Source organism: Somniosus microcephalus, chromosome 9 (assembly GCF_052327205.1).
Source record: "Somniosus microcephalus isolate GS21.2 chromosome 9, FLI_Smic_1.0, whole genome shotgun sequence".
NCBI classification, from domain to species: domain Eukaryota; kingdom Metazoa; phylum Chordata; class Chondrichthyes; order Squaliformes; family Somniosidae; genus Somniosus; species Somniosus microcephalus.
The window spans coordinates 112,330,305-112,348,707 of NC_140995.1; the positions used below are offsets into that span (position 1 = coordinate 112,330,305).

Here is an 18,403-nt window from a genome sequence, read left to right on the forward strand (position 1 = left end):
TAAGAGAACATGGGCTACGAGCCAATCGCTCCAAGTGCGAGTTTTTTAAGAAACAAATATCGTATTGTGGCCACGTGATTGATGAAGAGGGGTTACATAAGTCCCCTGACAAAATTGAAGCGGTAGTTAAGGCTCCAGCGCCTGAAAATGTGTCGCAACTGAGGTCATTCCTCGGATTGATGAATTACTACCATAAGTTTTTGCCGAATTTGTCCACAATTCTGCACCCACTGAACGCCCTGCTACAAACTGGAGTAGCATGGAAATGGAGCGATGAATGTAAGCGGGCCTTTCAGAAGTGTAAAGACCTGATCACTTCAAGAGAAGTATTGGCTCACTACAACCCATCACTACTGATAAGACTGGCGTGTGATGCGTCGCCCTACGGCATTGGAGCGGTACTGTCACATAAATTCCTTGATGGTTCAGAGAGGCCGATAGCTTTTGCGTCACGCTCGTTAACTTCAGCCGAGCGTAACTTCACCCAGATTGACAGAGAGGCCCTCAGCCTGGTGTGGGGGGTGAAGAAGTTCAATCACTACCTGCACGGACAGAAATTTACTCTACTAACTGATCATCAACCTCTTGTCTCCATTTTCAACCCCCAGAAGGGCGTCCCGATAATGACAGCACAACAGCTACAGAGGTGGTCCCTTTTCCTAGGGGCACACCAATATGACATAGAGTAAAAAGGAACTAAACAGCATGGGAATGCTGATGGATTGTCGCGCCTACCGTCGCTGACGGTGGAAGAAGCACCTGCAGTGGATCCTGTGGAGATATTCCACTCGACCATAGTCGAATGTCTACCTGTGACGAATGCAAACATAGAAAAGGAAACACGAAATGACCCGACACTCTCCAGGGTCTATGATTTAACGGTGAAGGGATGGCCAGCACATGGCGAACCACTGTTGCCAGCATTCTCGCCGAGAAGAGAACAGCTGTCAGTGTGCCGAGGAACCTTGATGTGTGGATCCAGAGTAGTAATTCCACCCAAATTGAAGGATAGAGTGCTCAATGAGCTTCATGAGGGTCATCTGGGAGGGGTAAAAATGAAGAACTTAGCCAGAGCGTTTGTGTGGTGGCCGGGAATCGATAGAGAAATCGAAGAGATGACCAAGAGCTGTACAGGATGCCAGAAGGTCCAAAACGCCCCACCACAAGCCCCTCTACATCCATGGGAGTGGCCCTCATCTCCATGGCAAAGGGTACACATTGATTTTGCTGGTCCATTTATGGACCCGATGTTTTTAATTGCGGTGGATGCACATTCAAAGTGGCCAGAGGTAATAAGAATGTCCTCAACCACCACAGAAAAAACTATCACAGTCTTACGAACCATATTCGCCAGAAATGGGCTGCCTGAACAGATTTGCTCCGACAATGGACCACAGTTTGTGTCTGAAGAGTTCCGGAGGTTCTTAAAGAACAATGGTGTCAAGCATTACACATCCGCCCCATACCATCCAGCCACCAATGGATTGGCTGAGAGGTTCGTTCAAACTTTCAAGAAGGCTATCAAGGCAATGTGTAATGAAGACATACCCCTACAACACAAGGTGGATAACTTCTTGTTTGCCTACCGGAATGTGACACATGCGGTTACCAACCAAACTCCAGCCATGATGTTCTTCAATCGAAGACTAAGATGCCGTTTGGATTTGGTTAAGCCAAACATCAGAAGAGATGTGGAGAACAGGCAGTTTCAGAATATGAATGAAAGGCCAACCAGGAGTTTCAAGATAGGTCAACCAGTTTTGGCCCGGGACTACCACACAGAGAAATGGCAGCCAGGAACGATCTGCACACGGCAAGGCCCTCTAATGTATACCGTGGACGTTGGAGAGAGCATTGTAAGACGCCATGCTGACCAGATTCTAGAGTCACTGGAATACGTCAAATCTACACCACGATCCTATACACCTGGTGATGAAACCGAAGTACCAATTGCATCTACCTTGGAATCGGTGATATTGGAAGCAGACGAACCAAACAACGACGTTGATCCCGAATCAACTTTGCCAGAAGAACCTGATACCCCAAAGAGGCGTTATCCGGACAGAATCAGGAAGCCTCCTCAAAGACTGAATTTATAATTGATTAACTTCAGCTAATGTATATAGCAACTGTAATTGTAAATATGTTATTTAATTATTAATCGAATGTTATGTACTGTTTAGCTAAAAAGGGAGGAATTGTAGTGTATGTACCTTGAAGAAGGAACTATATTCTGCAGCCCCTGTATACTGCAGTACCAGTAGTGACCACCCCTGTATATAAGCCTGTGTAGTAACTTTGTATAGTAGTTCCAGTTTTGTCTCCATTCAGTAAACACCTGTTATAACCAACTTCTGCAGTCCGTGTCTCAATTACACACGGACATTACATCCTCGCCCTCAGATCCCACCTCGTCTAAATCTGGGTCAGGGGCAGGGTCTTCACCCTCACATCCCACCTCATCTAAGTCCCAGAGGAGTGGGGGAGTGTCCCAAGCAGTGGGTGGGATGGCTCCTCCCCTAAAACAAGCCACTGCACCTGCCTGTGCAGTCTGTGAACTTGCTCCTGCTGCAGGCTGAGGATTTCTATCCTCAGACCTTGCCCCAACTGGCTGTTCTCTTTTTTCGGGCTTAAACAATTTGCATTGGTTAATATGGAACCATTTGATGCGCCGAGGTATCTTTATGGCGTATACCATGGGGCTTGCCTTGTCTACAATGCTGTAGGGCCCCATGTATAACGGTTCTAGACTTCCTACCCGAGCAAAATTCCTCACCATAACCTGATCCCATATCTCCCACTCGTGGTGTTTTCGGGGTTCGAACAGCAACCGGTTACTCCGATGCTGCCTTCCCATGTTTCCAGCCGCCTGCTCATGGACCTGTTTAAGGTGCTTGAAGAGGTTCCTGGCGAACCTGTACCGGTTCACCTCCCTGAGCTGACCTTCTGTGAGCACCGGGGCTAGTACATGGGTGGGGGTCCGCATAACTCGGCCAGTCATCAGCTTGTGCGGGGAGTACCCCGTGATTTTTGACTGGCTGGCTCGGATCCCCATCAGGAGCAACGGTAGGACCTCTGCCCATTTTCTAGGTGAATCCACCGTCTCTTTCCTCAACCTTTCCTTCAAGGTCCTGTTCATCCTCTCCACAATCCCTGAGGACTGTGGGTTGTGTGCAACGTACCACTTCCCCTCAATGCCGAGCACCATAAGGGTATTCTGCATGACCTGCCCGGTAAAGTGACTCCCTTGGTCTGCCTCCACATACTGTGGTCGCCCCCATCGCGAGAACACCTCCCTGACCAGGATCCTGGCTGTACCCAGAGCTGTGGCCGTTCTGCAGGGGATGGCTTCTACCCACTTGGTGAACACATCTACCAGGACTAGGCAGTACTTATAACCTCCCTGGGCAGTGAGTAGGGGCCCGATATAGTCGACCTGGATCGACTGTCATGGCCCCTCTACCCTCCTGATGTGTCCCATAGGCACCTTCCTTTTGTGGGCATCAGGGTTGTTCGCAGCACACACCAGACAGCTGACGCAGAACTCGCGGACATCTTCCCCGAGTCCTGGCCACCATCCCGCCCGTTCCACCCGCTGCCAGGTGGTCTCAGGCCCGGGATGCCCCGCTCCTGGACCCTCATGGGCCAGTTGAAGGAATTCCCTCCGGTGCTGCTGTGGTACCACCCATTGTTCTCCCCTAAACAGCATGCCTTCTTTCACAGAGACGGCTGCTGTGCCGTAAGGGCCCTCTACCCTTTTTCCCTCAGTCACTGCGCTGAGGACTGCCTTGAGGACGGGGTCTTGGGTTTGGACCGTCTTAAGGTCCGGGGCTAAAGCTACCCCTGCACTCCATTGTGTCCCATTCCTACCCCTGACTGTTGCTACAGGACTGGACCCATATGGGTCCCAGAAAGTGCCTGTGTGGGCACCCTCCTTAGCCAGCACGTCGGCCTGCTGGTTGCCATGACTACGGGGTTCTGTGGAGGAAGGGGCTTTCACCTTATGGATGAAAACCTCCCCTTCCTCCCCCACTGCTGCTAAGATTTTCTCCAGCAGGGGTTTTACTGTGAGGTGTATCCGCGGCGGGACCAGATGGCCAGGTACTCCATACATGAATTGCACGTGAACATGCTGTCCGAGCAAATCGTGTATGAGGTGGGGAAGATTTGGGGGTGTGTGACGATGTACACTACCGTGGACAGTTCAGCCTGCTGGGCGCTCATGGTGCTGGGGAGCTTAACTGCCAGGGCAATGTTTGCCTCTGGGTCGTAAACTCCACATCCCGTGAGTCGCTCACCAGCAGATACCATGCTGGAGCCACCCACATAGATTTCGCGGCCTGTGGGGTGTATCCCGGCCCGCAAACCTATGTCCACTTCCCAAACCCATTCTATGGAACACCAATGGGCTGTTCCAGGATATACCAAGTTAGCTGCGAGCTTTGGCTCGCAGAGCCCTTTCACTTTTTGATCCATCTGTGAGAGAAGCAGGGTCCAGCGAGTAATGCGGGCACTGCTCACTGTCCCATCCTTGATTTTCCTGTCCAGGAGCATCTGGGTGGGCGTGTGATGGGTGAGGAGGGTGATGGGAGAGGTGCCTGTGAAGATCAGCGATCTTTTCACAGCCCAATGTGTGGCCAGGAGGTGCCTCTCACAATTGGAGTAGCTGTTCTCCACATCCGTGAGTATCCTGAAGGAGTAGACCACCGGCCTCAGCCTGCCATGGTGCTCTTGGAGCAGCACAGCACTCAGGCTGTCCCCGCTGGCTGCTACCTCCAGAAAGAAATCTTTCCCCCCATCTATGACCCCTAGAGCTGGTGCGGTCTGCAGATCTTCCTTGAGCCTGACAAATGCTGCCTGGCAACCCTCATCCCAAACCCACTCCACTCCTTTATGTAGGAGTCGGAGCAGAGGGGCTGCTGTGGCTGCATAGTCCTCAATAAAGTCTCTGCAGTACTCTGTTAGCCCTAGAAAAGATCTCACTCCCGTGACTGTGTTGGGGACTGGTAACTCCTGTACCGTTTCCCTTCTAGCTTTGTCTATGGCCCTTTCCCCAGCGTGTACAGTATGGCCCTGGAATTTGACCTCCTGCTGGCCGATCTGCGCTTTCTTTGGGTTTACTTTAAAACCCTGCTGCTTGAGCAACTCCAGCAGTTCGGCCAGTAGTGGGCCATGCTCCTCTCCCGAATCAGTGAATAGGAGCAGGTCATCAACATACTGGACCAACTGCCTGGGCTGGCTGAAGCCCTTTAAACTGTTTGCCATGCATTGATGGAAAATGCTGGGGCTATTGTGGAAGCCCTGAGGCAAACAGTTCCAGGTATACTGTTGCCCTTTAAAAGTAAAGGCAAACTTGTACTGATCTTCCCTCCTCAAAGGGATGGACCAAAACCCGTTGGAAATATCCAGCACCGTGAAAGTGGTCGCGGATGCTGGGATACTCCCTATCAGGTTGGCAACTGCTGCTACCGTGGGTGCACAGGCTGGGATGTTACTGTTGAGCACCCAATAGTCCACCATGGCCCTCCAGGAGTTGTCCGGTTTTCTAACCGGCCACAGTGGAGAGTTTACGTGGGTGACTATCGGTCTCAGGACCCCCTGCTGTACTAAGGAGGACATGGCTGCTTCCATGTCTTGCTCCGCTTCCCTGGGGAAGTTGTACTGTTTTTGTGGTCGGGCCATAGGGTCCCCATCTACACTGACCTCGAACCCGTTGACCCTCCCACAGTCATGCTTGTGTGTGGCAAATGTGGCTAGGTGGGCTCGCACAAATGCCTGGAACTCCTTTGGGGTATTACTGACCATGAGCTCGAGGTTATAACCCTCTTTGGGCTTCATGGTGCACAGGGTCCCCTTCCCCTGTTTCCCTGTGATGACTACTACTCCGCCTTCCTTTCCTGTGTTTGCCCCCCATAGGCAATGATTCCTTAAATCCACTAGGATCCCGTGGCCTACAATAAAGTCGGCTCCCAGGAGCCCTTTTCCACCCTCCACTTCCCACTTCATTAGGATACAGGTCCACTTGGAGTGGAGTATTCCTAAGCAAATGGACAACGGGATGGAAAATGAGCCTGCCTGTTCTTTACCAGTGAATCCCGACAGACTGTATGGGACCCCGCTAGATAGAGGTGAGGTGGTGGGGTTATCTGAATGGATCACGGTGCATGATGCCCCCGTATCCAACAGATAGATCCCCTTTACCTTTTCTACCTCCATCTCAACGAGGGGTCTCTTCCATAAGTCGTACTGAAGGGAACACAGGTAAACAGGCTGCGTTGGCTCTAGTCAGGGCTGTGGGTTGGATGGGGCTGATGGGGTCAGAGCACCTGGAGTGGCTGTTACCCTCCCTGGGCCAATCAAAAGGGTCCTCATCGCGTCCAAAAAGGACTCGACTATGGCGGGAGGGATTCCTAACTGTCTTTTGGGCTGGGGCTGAGGAATTCTTTCCCTTGTTATCCTTCCAAGGGTTTTTGCACTCCTTCCTCCAGTGTCCATCCTTCCCACACCCGTAACAATTAAGCTTCATGCTGGAAGGGTTATTCCCTTCCTGATGCCACTCCTTCCTACCCTGTCCGGGTTTTACTTCATGCACCTTCCCCTTAGGTGGGTGTGCATCAGTTCCTCTACCATTCCTGCAGGTTAGTGTCAACTGTCTGATCACCGTGAGTTCGGTAGTCAGGGGATTCTCAGTGTCAAACCAGACTTCCGCCTTGGCCCTGACCTGTGGCAAGCTGTTTGCCACCAGGCAATGGAGCCAGTGAAGAAATTAAGGATAGTATTCGACTAAAAACAAGGGCATATAAGGTAGCCAAATCTAGTGGGAGGATAGAGGATTGGGAAAACTTTAAAAGACAGCAAAAAATAACAAAAAGATTGATTAAGAAAGGGAAGATAGATTATGAAAGTAAATTAGCAAAAAATATAAAAACAGATAGTAAGAGTTTTTATAGTTATATAAAAAGAAAAAGGGTGGCTAAAGTAAATGTTGTGGTGTGGAGATGCCGGAGTTGGACTGGGGTGGACAAATGTAAGAAGTCACACAACACCAGGTTATAGTCCAACAGCTTTATTTGAAATCACAAGCTTTCGGAGCGCTGCTCCTTCGTCAGGTGAAGTGGAGAAATGCATAAAGACACAGCTTATATAGTCAGAGAATCATGTCAGATGTTTACAGGTAACCTTTCCAACTGCCATTTATCACACCTCGGCAGAGAGATAATCACAGCAGTCAAAGGTGTGAATGGTGCCCAAACAGGTCAGTCAGGGAAACATTACATCAAAGAACAATGAGGTGGGGTCACAAGGGGTCAAATATTGCAGATGCTGGGGTCTGTATGAAAAACAAAAAAAGACAAAAAACATTTTTTTTGGCTGGAAATCACAGCAGGTCCGGCCGCATCTGTGTAGAGAGAACAAGCCAATGTCGACTCGAGTCTGGATGACCCTGCATCAGGTGGGGTTACATGTAGCGTGACATGAACCCAAGATCTCGGTTGAGGCCGTCCTCATGAGTGCGGAACTTGGCTATCAGTTTCTGCTCGACGATTTTGCGTTGTCGTGTGTCTCGAAGGCCACCTTGGAGAATGCTTACCCGAAGATCGGAGGCTGAATGTCCTTGACTGCTGAAGTGTTCCCCGACTGGGAGGGAACACTCCTGCCTGGTGATTGTTGCGCGGTGTCCGTTCATCCGTTGTCGCAGTGTCTGCATGGTCTCGCCGATGTACCAAGCTCCGGGGCATCCTTTCCTGCAACGTATGAGGTAGACAACGTTGGCCGAGTCACATGAGTATGTACCATGTACCTGGTGGGTGGTGTCCTCACGTGTGATGATGGTATCTGTGTTGATGATCTGGCATGTCTTGCAGAGGTTGCTGTGGCAGGGTTGTGTGGTGTCGTGGTCGCTGTTCTCCTGAAAGCTGGGTAATTTGCTGCGAACGATGGTCTGTTTGAGGTTAGGCGGCTGTTTGAAAGCGAGTAGTGGAGGCGTGGGGATGGCCTTAGCGAGGTGTTCGTCGTCATCGATGACATGTTGAAGGCTGCGAAAAACATGGCGTAGTTTCTCCGCTCCGGGGAAGTACTGGACGACGAAGGGTACTCTGTTGGTTGTGTCCCGTGTTTGTCTTCTGAGGAGGTCTATGCGATTTTTCGCTGTGGCCCGTCGGAACTGTCGATCGACGAGTCGAGCGTCATATCCCGTTCTTACAAGGGCGTCTTTCAGTGTCTGTAGGTGTCCATCGCGTTCCTCCTCGTCTGAGCAGATCCTGTGTATTCGCAGGGCTTGTCCATAGGGGATGGCTTCTTTAACGTGGTTAGGGTGGAAGCTGGAGAAGTGAAGCATTGTGAGGTTGTCCGTGGGCTTGCGGTAGAGTGAAGTGCTGAGGTGTCCGTCTTTGATGGAGATTCGTGTGTCCAGGAATGAGACTGATTCTGAGGAGTAGTCCATGGTGAGTTTGATGGTGGGATGGAACTTGTTGATGTTATCGTGTAGTCTTTTCAGTGATTCTTCGCCGTGGGTCCATAGGAAGAAAATGTCGTCGATGTATCTGGTGTATAGCATTGGTTGGAGATCCTGTGCAGCGAAGAAGTCTTGCTCGAACTTGTGCATGAAGATGTTTGCGTATTGGGGTGTGAATTTGGTCCCCATGGCTGTTCCGTGTGTTTGGGTAAAGAACTGGTTGTCGAAGGTGAAGACATTGTGGTCAAGGATGAAGCGGATGAGTTGTAGGATGGCGTCTGGAGATTGGCTGTTGCTGGTGTTGGTCCCTTAGAGGATGAGACCCTTAGAGGATGAGACCAGGAAATTAATGGTGGGAAATATGGAGATGACAAAAACACTGAATGAATATTTTATATCAGTCTTTACAGTAGAAGACACTAAGAATATCCCAACACTGGACAAACAGGGGGCTAAAGGGGGGGAGGAGCTAAACACGATCAAAATCACTAAGGGAGTGGTACTCGGTAAAATAATGGGACTCAAGGCGGATAAATCACCTGGACCTGATGGCTTACATCCTAGGGTCTTGAGGGAAGTGGCGGTAGGGATTGTGGATGCATTGGTAATAATTTTCCAAAACTCCCTGGACTCGGCAAAGGTCCCGGCAGACTGGAAAACTGCTAATGTAACACCCTTATTTAAAAAGGGCAGTAGACAGAAGGCTGGAAACTATAGACCGGTTAGCCTAACATCTGTGGTAGGTAAAACTTTGGAGTCCATTATTAAGGAGACAGTAACAGGACATTTGGATAATCATAATTTAATAGGACAAAGTCAGCATGGTTTTATGAAGGGGAAGTCATGTTTGACAAATTTGCTGGAGTTCTTTGAGGAAATAACATATAGGGCGGATAAAGGGGAACCAGTGGACATAGTGTATTTAGACTTCCAAAAGGCATTTGACAAGGTGCCACACAAAAGATTATTGCTTAAGATAAAAAGTCACGGGGTTGGGGGTAATATTCTGGCATGGATAGAGGATTGGCTATCTAACAGAAGGCAGAGAGTTGGGATAAATGGTTCATTCTCAGACTGGCACTCAGTAACTAGTGGTGTTCCGCAGAGGTCAGTGCTGGGTCCCCAACTCTTTACAATCTATATTAACAATTTGGAGGAGGGGACTGAGTGTAACATACCAAAGTTTGCAGATGATACTAAGATGGGAGGGAAAGTAGTGAGTGAGGAGGACATAAAAAACCTGCAAGGGGACATAGACAGGCTAAGTAAGTGGGCAGAGATTTGGCAGATGGAATACAATACTGGAAAGTGTGAGGTTATGCACTTTGGCAGGAAAAGTCATAGAGCAAGTTATTATCTTAATGGCAAGAAACTGGAAAGTACTGAAGTACAAAGGGATCTGGGGGTCCTGGTGCACGAAACTCAAAAGTTTAGTATGCAGGTGCAGCAAGTGATTAAGAAGGCCAATGGAATGTTGGCTTTCATTGCTAGGGGGATAGAATATAAAAATAGGGAGGTATTGCTTCAGTTGTACAAGGTATTGGTGAGACCGCACCTGGAGTACTGCGTACAGTTTTGGTGTCCATACTTAAGAAAGGACATACTTGCTCTCGAGTCAGTACAAAGAAGGTTCACTCGGTTAATCCCGGGGATAAGGGGATGGACATATAAGGAGAGGTTGAGTAGATTGGGACTCTACTCATTGGAGTTCAGAAGAATGAGAGGCGATCTTATTGAAACATATAAGATTGTGAAGGGGTTGGATCGGGTGGATGCGGGGAAGATGTTCCCGATGATGGGTGAAACTAGAACTAGGGGGCATAGTCTTAGAATAAGGGGCTGCTCTTTCAAAACTGAGATGAGGAGGAACTACTTCACTCAGAGGGTGGTAGGTCCATGGAATATGCTGCCCCAAAAAGCTGTAAAAGCTACATCATTACATAAATTTAAAACAGAAATAGACAGTTTCCTAGAAGTAAAGGGAATTAAGGGTTACGGGGAGCGGGCAGGAATTTGGACATGAGTCTAGCTTTGGATCGGTCATGGCCCTGTGGGTAGCGGAGCGGGCCCAGGGGCCGTGTAGCCTGATCCTGCTCCTATTTCGTGTGTCTAATTCTGTTAGATTCAGGAGATGGTTCTGTGATAGTGGATTGGCGGTTAGGATCAGATCAGCCATGATCTTATTGAATGGCGGAGCAGGCTCGAGGGGCCGATTGGCCTACTCCTGCTCCTATTTCTTATGTTCTTATGTCTCCGTGTTTGTTATTCATAACGTTTAATCGGCGTCTTCCTGGCTTGGTAGCTACTTCGAACTGTAACCGATTATTTATGCAAAGGTTTGATGGGTTCAAGATTAAGTCTTTCCTGAGTTGATCTGTTTCAAAATGAAGAATGCGTATTCTGTATTATCTAGTTGTCTGGCTTCAGAAATAACAAGTCTCTCACAGGCCCAGGCATGTCATTTGACCTGCCGTTTTTGCAGGGTCCTGCTTTCCAATCTTGCAGGCTTCTGCCACGAGGTCCAGAAGCCATTTTCTTTAGGGTACCCTTATTAATAACTTTGTCCTTCAGAGTCCCTTTATTACTAACTTTGGGGAATGTGGGAATTTTGAGAACCCTACACTGGAAAACATTTTGTAATGATACAGGATTGCACTAACAGGTGTGGCTAATACTAATAAAGTGAATTGTAGTGCTAAAATCAGCTGAGTTTAAATGTCAGTGGTCGTGCTGAATCTGTACAGTGCCTTGGTCAGGACACCACACCCGGAGTGCGTGGTACAATCCTGGTTACCATGGCACAAGGAGGCATTCAGGCCCTAGAGAAGGTGCAGAGATGAGTAATAAAGCCAAACCCTGGGTTAGAAGGATGACTTGTGAAGAGCAGGTGAGCTGGAGCTCTTCAACATTGCTGACATGCCTCAGTGGGTGACCTACAGAGGCATGTATTATGTTTAATGGGATAGCGAAGGTAAATGCAACAACACTGTATGATAAGCTAGGACAGCAAGACAATAGGACACAGTTCAATATTGTGAAGTGCAAGTTTAGGGCAGACACAAGGAAGCATTTATTTACAAGAGGATGATCAACAGGTTGAACAGGCTTTCAGGAATGGTGATTGTGGCCGGGATACGAGGCTCATTTAAGAAACAGCTAGATGATCTAATGAGGAGACCGTTGGGTTGGTTTTCTGGAAGGATGAAATCAAATGGACCAAAGTACCTACTTCAGCCAAATATATCTTCTGATATTGGGAATGGTAACTTGAAGCATTCATTTACATGTCAGTTGTCTCCAGCAGGATGGAAACACACCTTAAAATATTCATTCTGACCTTCAAACTATGTCTTTTTTAGTCTGATAGTACATCTCATTGCAAAACCACATAAAATAATGTAAGATAAAAGGTCATTTTTATCTGTTCCTTATCATTAGTTTGACCCATAGGAACCACCAATTATGGAGAGATAACTACATGTTACTTCATCAATTCAAGATTAACTTTATCAACAAAGCTGCCACTGGTTATACATGGAAAGAATGACTGTAATATAATCTTAACTTGGAGAGTGGCACTCAAAACTCCGGATTGATCTGAACCTCAGTCTTCGGAGCTGGCCTGACGTGTCGTCTTCCATTCCTTCTTTACCGCTGTTGGTGTTTTGTAGACGTCCCCTGACATCTCCTCTTTTTCAGAATTCCTTGATTCTGGGTACGCACCTTAGCTTAGGAGTCATGCCTTCTTTATGCCTCATCTCTGCTTTCATTTCTACATCAACAACAACTTGTATTTATATAGCGCCTTTAACATAGTAAGACGTCCCAAGACACTTCACAGGAGTATTATAAGACAAATAAATTTGACACCGAGCCACATAAGGTAAATTAGGGCAGGTGACCAAAAGCTTGGTCAAAGAAGTAGGTTTTAAGGAGCGTCTTAAAGGAGGAATGAGGTAGGGAGGCAGAGAGGTTTAGGGAGAGAATTCCAGAGCTTAAGGCTTAGGCAACAGAAGGCACGGCCACCAATGGTTGAGCGATTATAATTAGGGACGCTCAACAGGGCAGAATTAGATGAGTGCAGATATCTCGGTGGGTTGTGGGGCTGGAGGAGATTACAGAGATAGGGAGGGATGAGACCATGGAGGGATTTAAAAACAAGGATGAGAATTTTGAAATCAAGGCATTGCTTAACCAGGAGCCAGTGTATGTCAGCGAGCACAGGGGTGATGGGTGAACGGCTCCGATCAAGATCCAATCAAGAAAGGGATAGATTAAAGTCTACTGCGGTCATTGTTTTGCCCAATCTATTCGAGTGGTGTCGATTGAAAGACGTGACTTCCCCACAGTGTGGGTTTTTTGACAGTTCTTTCTGATAATCCTCTAGGCCATTGTCGTTGCTCTATATGGCAGCGACACCTATTCTGCCTGAAGACTCAGCTCTCTGATGTTGCTGAGTTTGTTTTGAAATCTCAGCATTTTCTTGGAATCTGCTGCACATGGTAGACAAGCAGTCCTTTATGCTCTCTAATGTTACTGAAGGACCAGAATCCCTTCAATAATTGTTGGCACTATGAGCAGTGACATTGCTGTTCTCCATACAGGTACTCTCAAATTTGCAAAGCTGCATTTGTATAATTTAGCACATTGCTGTGTATGCAAGTCCACTAAGGATAAGTGTAAGACTATCCCCCATCCTGCTCGTGCTGATAGCTGGAATGATTTGAAATGCTGATGTCCGGGAGTGTTAACTGCTGCACAACTCCCCTACTTGCCTTGCTTATATGTAAAATTACTTGCTACAAAACAGGAAACTAAGATTTAAAAACAACAATTTGCTTCCAAGAGGGGCTGATCACATAATCAGCACAGTATTCATCACTATTAGAGATGGAATAGGTATTAAGAAACCCAACATGGGATTAACAGTGTAGGTTTCCGAGCTGGTTTGAGATTTAGAACATATCAAAGTGAGGTACGATTCAAGGAAATTTCTCTGTCCTCATCAATTAATTCCAATGTTGAAGCAATTCTGTTTCTGGCACTGGGTTACACTTCATTAACATGTCTTGTAATTGTTTAAATGTTGGTCTCTTCTCTGATTCCTGTTTCCAGCACTGAAGCATAATATCATGGAGGTTGTCTGGGCAGCCTTCAGGAGGAGAGATGATGACTTCATTCATTATATCTCTAACAAAATCAATGTTCTCTTTATCTGTTTCAGATAAAACAGAGTTGTGAAAAACCATACATTGGTATAAGGTCACAAACAATAACCATGAATGTAAAACAATATATCATATACCAGATTCCACATCCCTCAATAGCACAAATTTATATCTGTCCTGGGTCAAACAACATTTAGGATTACTGCTAGCATAACAATAACAGCAACAACTTTTATTTATATAGCGCCTTTAATGTAGTAAAATGTCCCAAGGCGCTTCACATGAGTATTATAAGACAACATTTTTTTAACAACCAGAGTTGCATACAGGTTATAACTAGGGTAGTTAGACTTACCCCTGCACCCTTCAGCTCAAAACATTTTTGGCCACTAAGTTGCTGGAAGTGCGAACTGATAATGGCCCAGCGAGGGAAACAGGGCATCTCGGGTCTGAATGAACAGGGAAAGCAACTGTGTATCTCCTTAACTAATCAGATTGAAGGATTGTGAAAATGAAGTGTAAATAAGAGTGGGTGAATTCAATGTCAAATCAGGTACAGAAAGAGAAATAAAGAGAGGAAAGAAAGATTGGGAGGGGTGGGGTAGTGAGGTGCTCCCAGGTGCAAATTTTCCCGGATGGACATTTACTCCGATGTTTATACTTTGTTTAAAGCCTTCAATCTTAATTTTAACAAAAACATTTATCCAGCTACTTTTATTTATTTTAAAAAAAAAGGAGTTATTAGATTGTGCAAAGGGCATTTAGCACCTGATTGCAGCTCCCTCCAAAGTTCTCCCCTCCTCTCTGGAATCACACTGTGGGTACAGTTCTATGGGTTTTGACCACCTCCTGCTGCATAGCCCAAGTAAGTAAGCAGCCATTCTTCATGTGTGAGCAAAGACAGGTTATTCAACCATGAGGTAATGGTGGGTGGGGGCATCATGGTCGAGCTTGAGCCAATCTTCACCCAGTACTCCCACACGTGCACTTTTCACTGGGGGTCACTGGATAGTGATTAGGACTACAAACTCTGACACTGAGGTCAATCGTAACGCCCTTATTGTCGCTGACTCAGCAGAGATCGAGGGTGGAACCTGAGATCTTCCTTGGCCATACTGTTCAGTCCCACACTGGGCAATTGCATTTACCACCCGGGGTACCCACTAGGCCATCAGGGGAGTGGAAACAGTCCTCTCTCCACACACACAGCTTAATCTTTGCTGTCATCTGAGCAGGATTATGAGCAAGTTACTGAATAGAGTTCACATGTGTCTCTCTCCCCAGTCCCCAGAAATTTTGATTTAAATGATGAGTTTCTTGTGGAGAGTGCAAACCTCTGGTGGTAAAAGTTACTGTTTAACAGTGATGGAAAACCCTTACTACCAAAGAGGAATGCAGCCTTTGGTCTGTCCTGACCTACCACATAAGATATATTAGAGTGACTGGGTCAAAACTTAGATCACAGCACTGATTTATTCACCTGGGCTGGTTGCTATAGAATGGAATGGGGAGAAATACTTTATTTTATACATTTATACCATTGAATTAAATAAACATAACACGCTATATTAGCTTTAGCTAGTTGGACAGATCAACTATTTTCAAAACACCACTGTACTGGTGAAGTGAATGTCATACCTGGGAATGGGACCTCACCGTACGTGACTATTTCTGTCAGCAGGACTCCAAAAGACCAGACATCTGATTTGATGGTATAAATATTGTCAATGAATATTTCTGGTGCCATCCATTTTACGGGAACTTTAGCATCTATTGGAAATTAAGTATAAAATGGCAGGAAATAAGGGTTGTAAAAATACTTCCTTTGATTCACATTACTTTATGATAGGAGGAGAAAAACAAGAAACTCTTACATTATGTACCTTGCCCACATCTTTGTACCTGGATTTCCAACCCCAAAATTCTTTGGAGCTTGGGGTAGAGTTTTGGGATAAAGGGGATGGAAGAGGATTGGTGGAGTGGAGGGGTGGGGTGGAAGTGGGAGTGGGGGGGAGGGAGGGGGAGTGGGGGGGGGAAGGGGGGAGGGGGGGAATTGGTCAGGGCTGGAAATGTTGGGTCCCCAGCCTGAAGACATCACTTTGAGAATTCCCACTGGTGCAGTGGTGAATCCAGAATTGTTGTGCCCCGATTGCGTCATTCCCCTTTAATTGACCCCATTGTTTTAAATTTCACTTACACACACACATTTCCTCTCCCACCATTAAGGTGCCAAAGTTTGGGTCCAGGGAATTTTTGCTTTGGTTTCTTATTCCAATTAAGTTGCATGGAAACAATTAAACCACTTTAAAACCGCTTTAAAAAATGATCTCTTAATATAAAAATCCTAGATAATAATCTTATTTAATTTATGGTTGATTTAGTTATTTTTTCATATAATTTATTTTTATGTCTCACACCATTTCTCCATTACTAAACACACATACCAGAATTCATAGGCATGCTGTGTGCAATCTTCCAATACACACTGACCGCATGTGAGACCCCCCCAAAATGGCACGGGGCTTCACAAATTTTAGCCTATTGTGTAAATGATCATATTGTGCATAATAGCTTGACTATCCAAGAGGACTGAGGGTAGGATGGCAGGGAGGAGGAGTCAATGGGGCGATGGATTGCCAAGTGTGCATACAAACTTCAGATTGCTGCACTCCCTGGTCCCAGCCACCACCAGCAACGATTTTCTAAGGAATCGATCGTCATTACTGTTATTTAAATGGAGAGAGACTACAGAATGCTACAGTACAGAGGGATCTGGGTGTCCTTGGAAACACAAAAAGTTAGCATGCAGGTACAGCAAGTAATTAGGAAGGCAAATTGAATGTTGACCTTTATTGCAAGGGGAGTGGAGTATAAAAGTAGGGACGTCTTGCTACAACTGTACAGGGTGTTGGTGAGACCACACCTAGAGTACTGCATTCAGTTTTGGTCTCCTTATTTAAGGAAGGATGTACTTGCATTGGAGGCAGTTCAGAGAAGGTTCACTAGGTTGATTTCTGTGATGAAGGGGTTGTCTTATGAGGAAAGGTTGAGCAGGTTGGGCCTATACTCATTGGAGTTTAAAAGAATGAGAGGTGATCTTATTGAAACATATAAGATTCTGAGGGGGCTTGACAGGGTAGATGCTGAGAGGATGTTTCCCCTCGTGGGGGAATCTAGAACAAGGGGCTATAGTTTCAGAATAAGGGGTCGTCCATTTAAGACGGAGATGAGGAGGAATTTATTCTCTCAGAGGGTTATGAATCTTTGGAATTCTCTACCCCAGAGAGCTGTGGAGGCTGAGTCACTGAATATATTCAAGGCTGAGATAGACAGATTTTGAACTACAGGGAGGTCAAGGGTTATGGGGAACAGGCAGAAAAGTGGAGTTGAGGCCAAGATCAGATCAGCCATGATCTTATTGAATGGCGGAGCAGGCTTGAGGGCCGAATGGCCTACTCCTGCTCCTATTACTTATGTTCTTATTTGTGGCTTTATCCTTAATATTCAAAAACAAAAACTGGATCTACTGTGCAAAGATTCAGAATTTTGAATGAATGGATGGAAAATGGTGGTCTCTGTTATGATCCTCCCTGCCAATTTTCCTCTGGCTAGATGATTATTTAATGGCCCAGTGCAAAAAAAGAAATTCTGCTCCAAATACAAGTTGGTCACAAATTGTAGTCAATGCTATTTGTATTGGAGATTAGAGTTGCATTACCATATGATAACCTGCATTGACCATTCTCAAGTAGTCGTGCGAGGCCAAAGTCAGCAATCTTACAGGACAGCATTTCTGTAAGGAGGATGTTTTCAGTTCGCAGGTCCCTGTGAATGTAACATTTCTCTTCAAGGTAGGCCATTCCCTCTGCAATCTAAAACATTGCAAATATTGCCCTTGAAGCAATAATCTCCTACATTTTGAATCACAATTCTACTATGCAAAACTATTCAATAATAGATTGTAACAAAATGTAAAAATATTCTTAACCATGAATCCAAAAATAATTCTAGTATCCTGAAGACATTGAATCCTAGAGGGGAGAGAGCGAGAGAGAGAGGGAAAGTATATGGACGATGTTCACACTGGAAATTGGGGCAGCAGGCATTTTAAAATTGATTAAACAAAAATGCCATGGCATCGGCTGCCGGAGGCCCACTCGACTAGATTCTCGAGTGGGCCTTGAAATGGTCAGCTAGAACTCCCATCCAAAACAGGCAGGGCTGTTACTAATATAGTTAAATCAGGGTCCTAAGCCAGTTGTAGGATCCCATCACAATTTTCAAGTAGCAAAGTGCAAGCGTGTGCTCTGGCCATTGGTACCAAGTGTTAAGCGGCCTAACCAGTGGTCCTTAAAGGGAGTCTTCTTAGAAAATGGTCCTAAAAGCATTTTTACAATGATATTTGTAGGGGCCAGGATGACCATGAATGCTCCGGTTGCTCCAGTGCTGCGCCGTTCCCGCACGCTTCCGTCTCTCCTTTGGAGCCTTACTTCTGGCTCGGCTCAAAGTCAGAACTGCCCGATTCCCGCCCCCCTCCCGGCATTAAGCTGCTTTTGTTGAGTGCTGGCAACTCACCTCAAAATATATAGATGAGGCCTGACTATTAAATGGTTCAACAGCAACAACAACAACAACTACTTGTATTTAAAACAACAACTTGTATTTATATAGCGCCTTTAACGTAGTAAAACGTCCCAAGGCATTACACAGGAGTTTTATAAAACAACATTTGACACCGAGCCACATAAGGAGATATTAGGGCAGATGACCAAAAGCTTGC

General features: G+C 46.3%; 1 protein-coding gene across 1 annotated transcript in view; it reads right to left on the reverse strand.

The window, feature by feature from the left end:
• Positions 1 to 8,650: 8,650 nt before the first annotated feature.
• The window catches only part of LOC147112606 (tyrosine-protein kinase Src42A), a 106,106-nt gene continuing 96,353 nt past the window's right edge, over positions 8,651 to 18,403 (reverse strand). Inside the window, exons 7-10 of the mRNA XM_085997028.1 lie at positions 17,342 to 17,495; positions 15,262 to 15,393; positions 12,021 to 13,670; positions 8,651 to 8,779 (exon numbers count right to left, since the gene is read on the reverse strand). Of these exons, the coding sequence (XP_085853154.1) occupies positions 13,465 to 13,670; positions 15,262 to 15,393; positions 17,342 to 17,495 (492 nt within the window). The 3' untranslated portion in view covers positions 8,651 to 8,779; positions 12,021 to 13,464. The remainder of the gene's footprint in view (positions 8,780 to 12,020; positions 13,671 to 15,261; positions 15,394 to 17,341; positions 17,496 to 18,403) is intronic.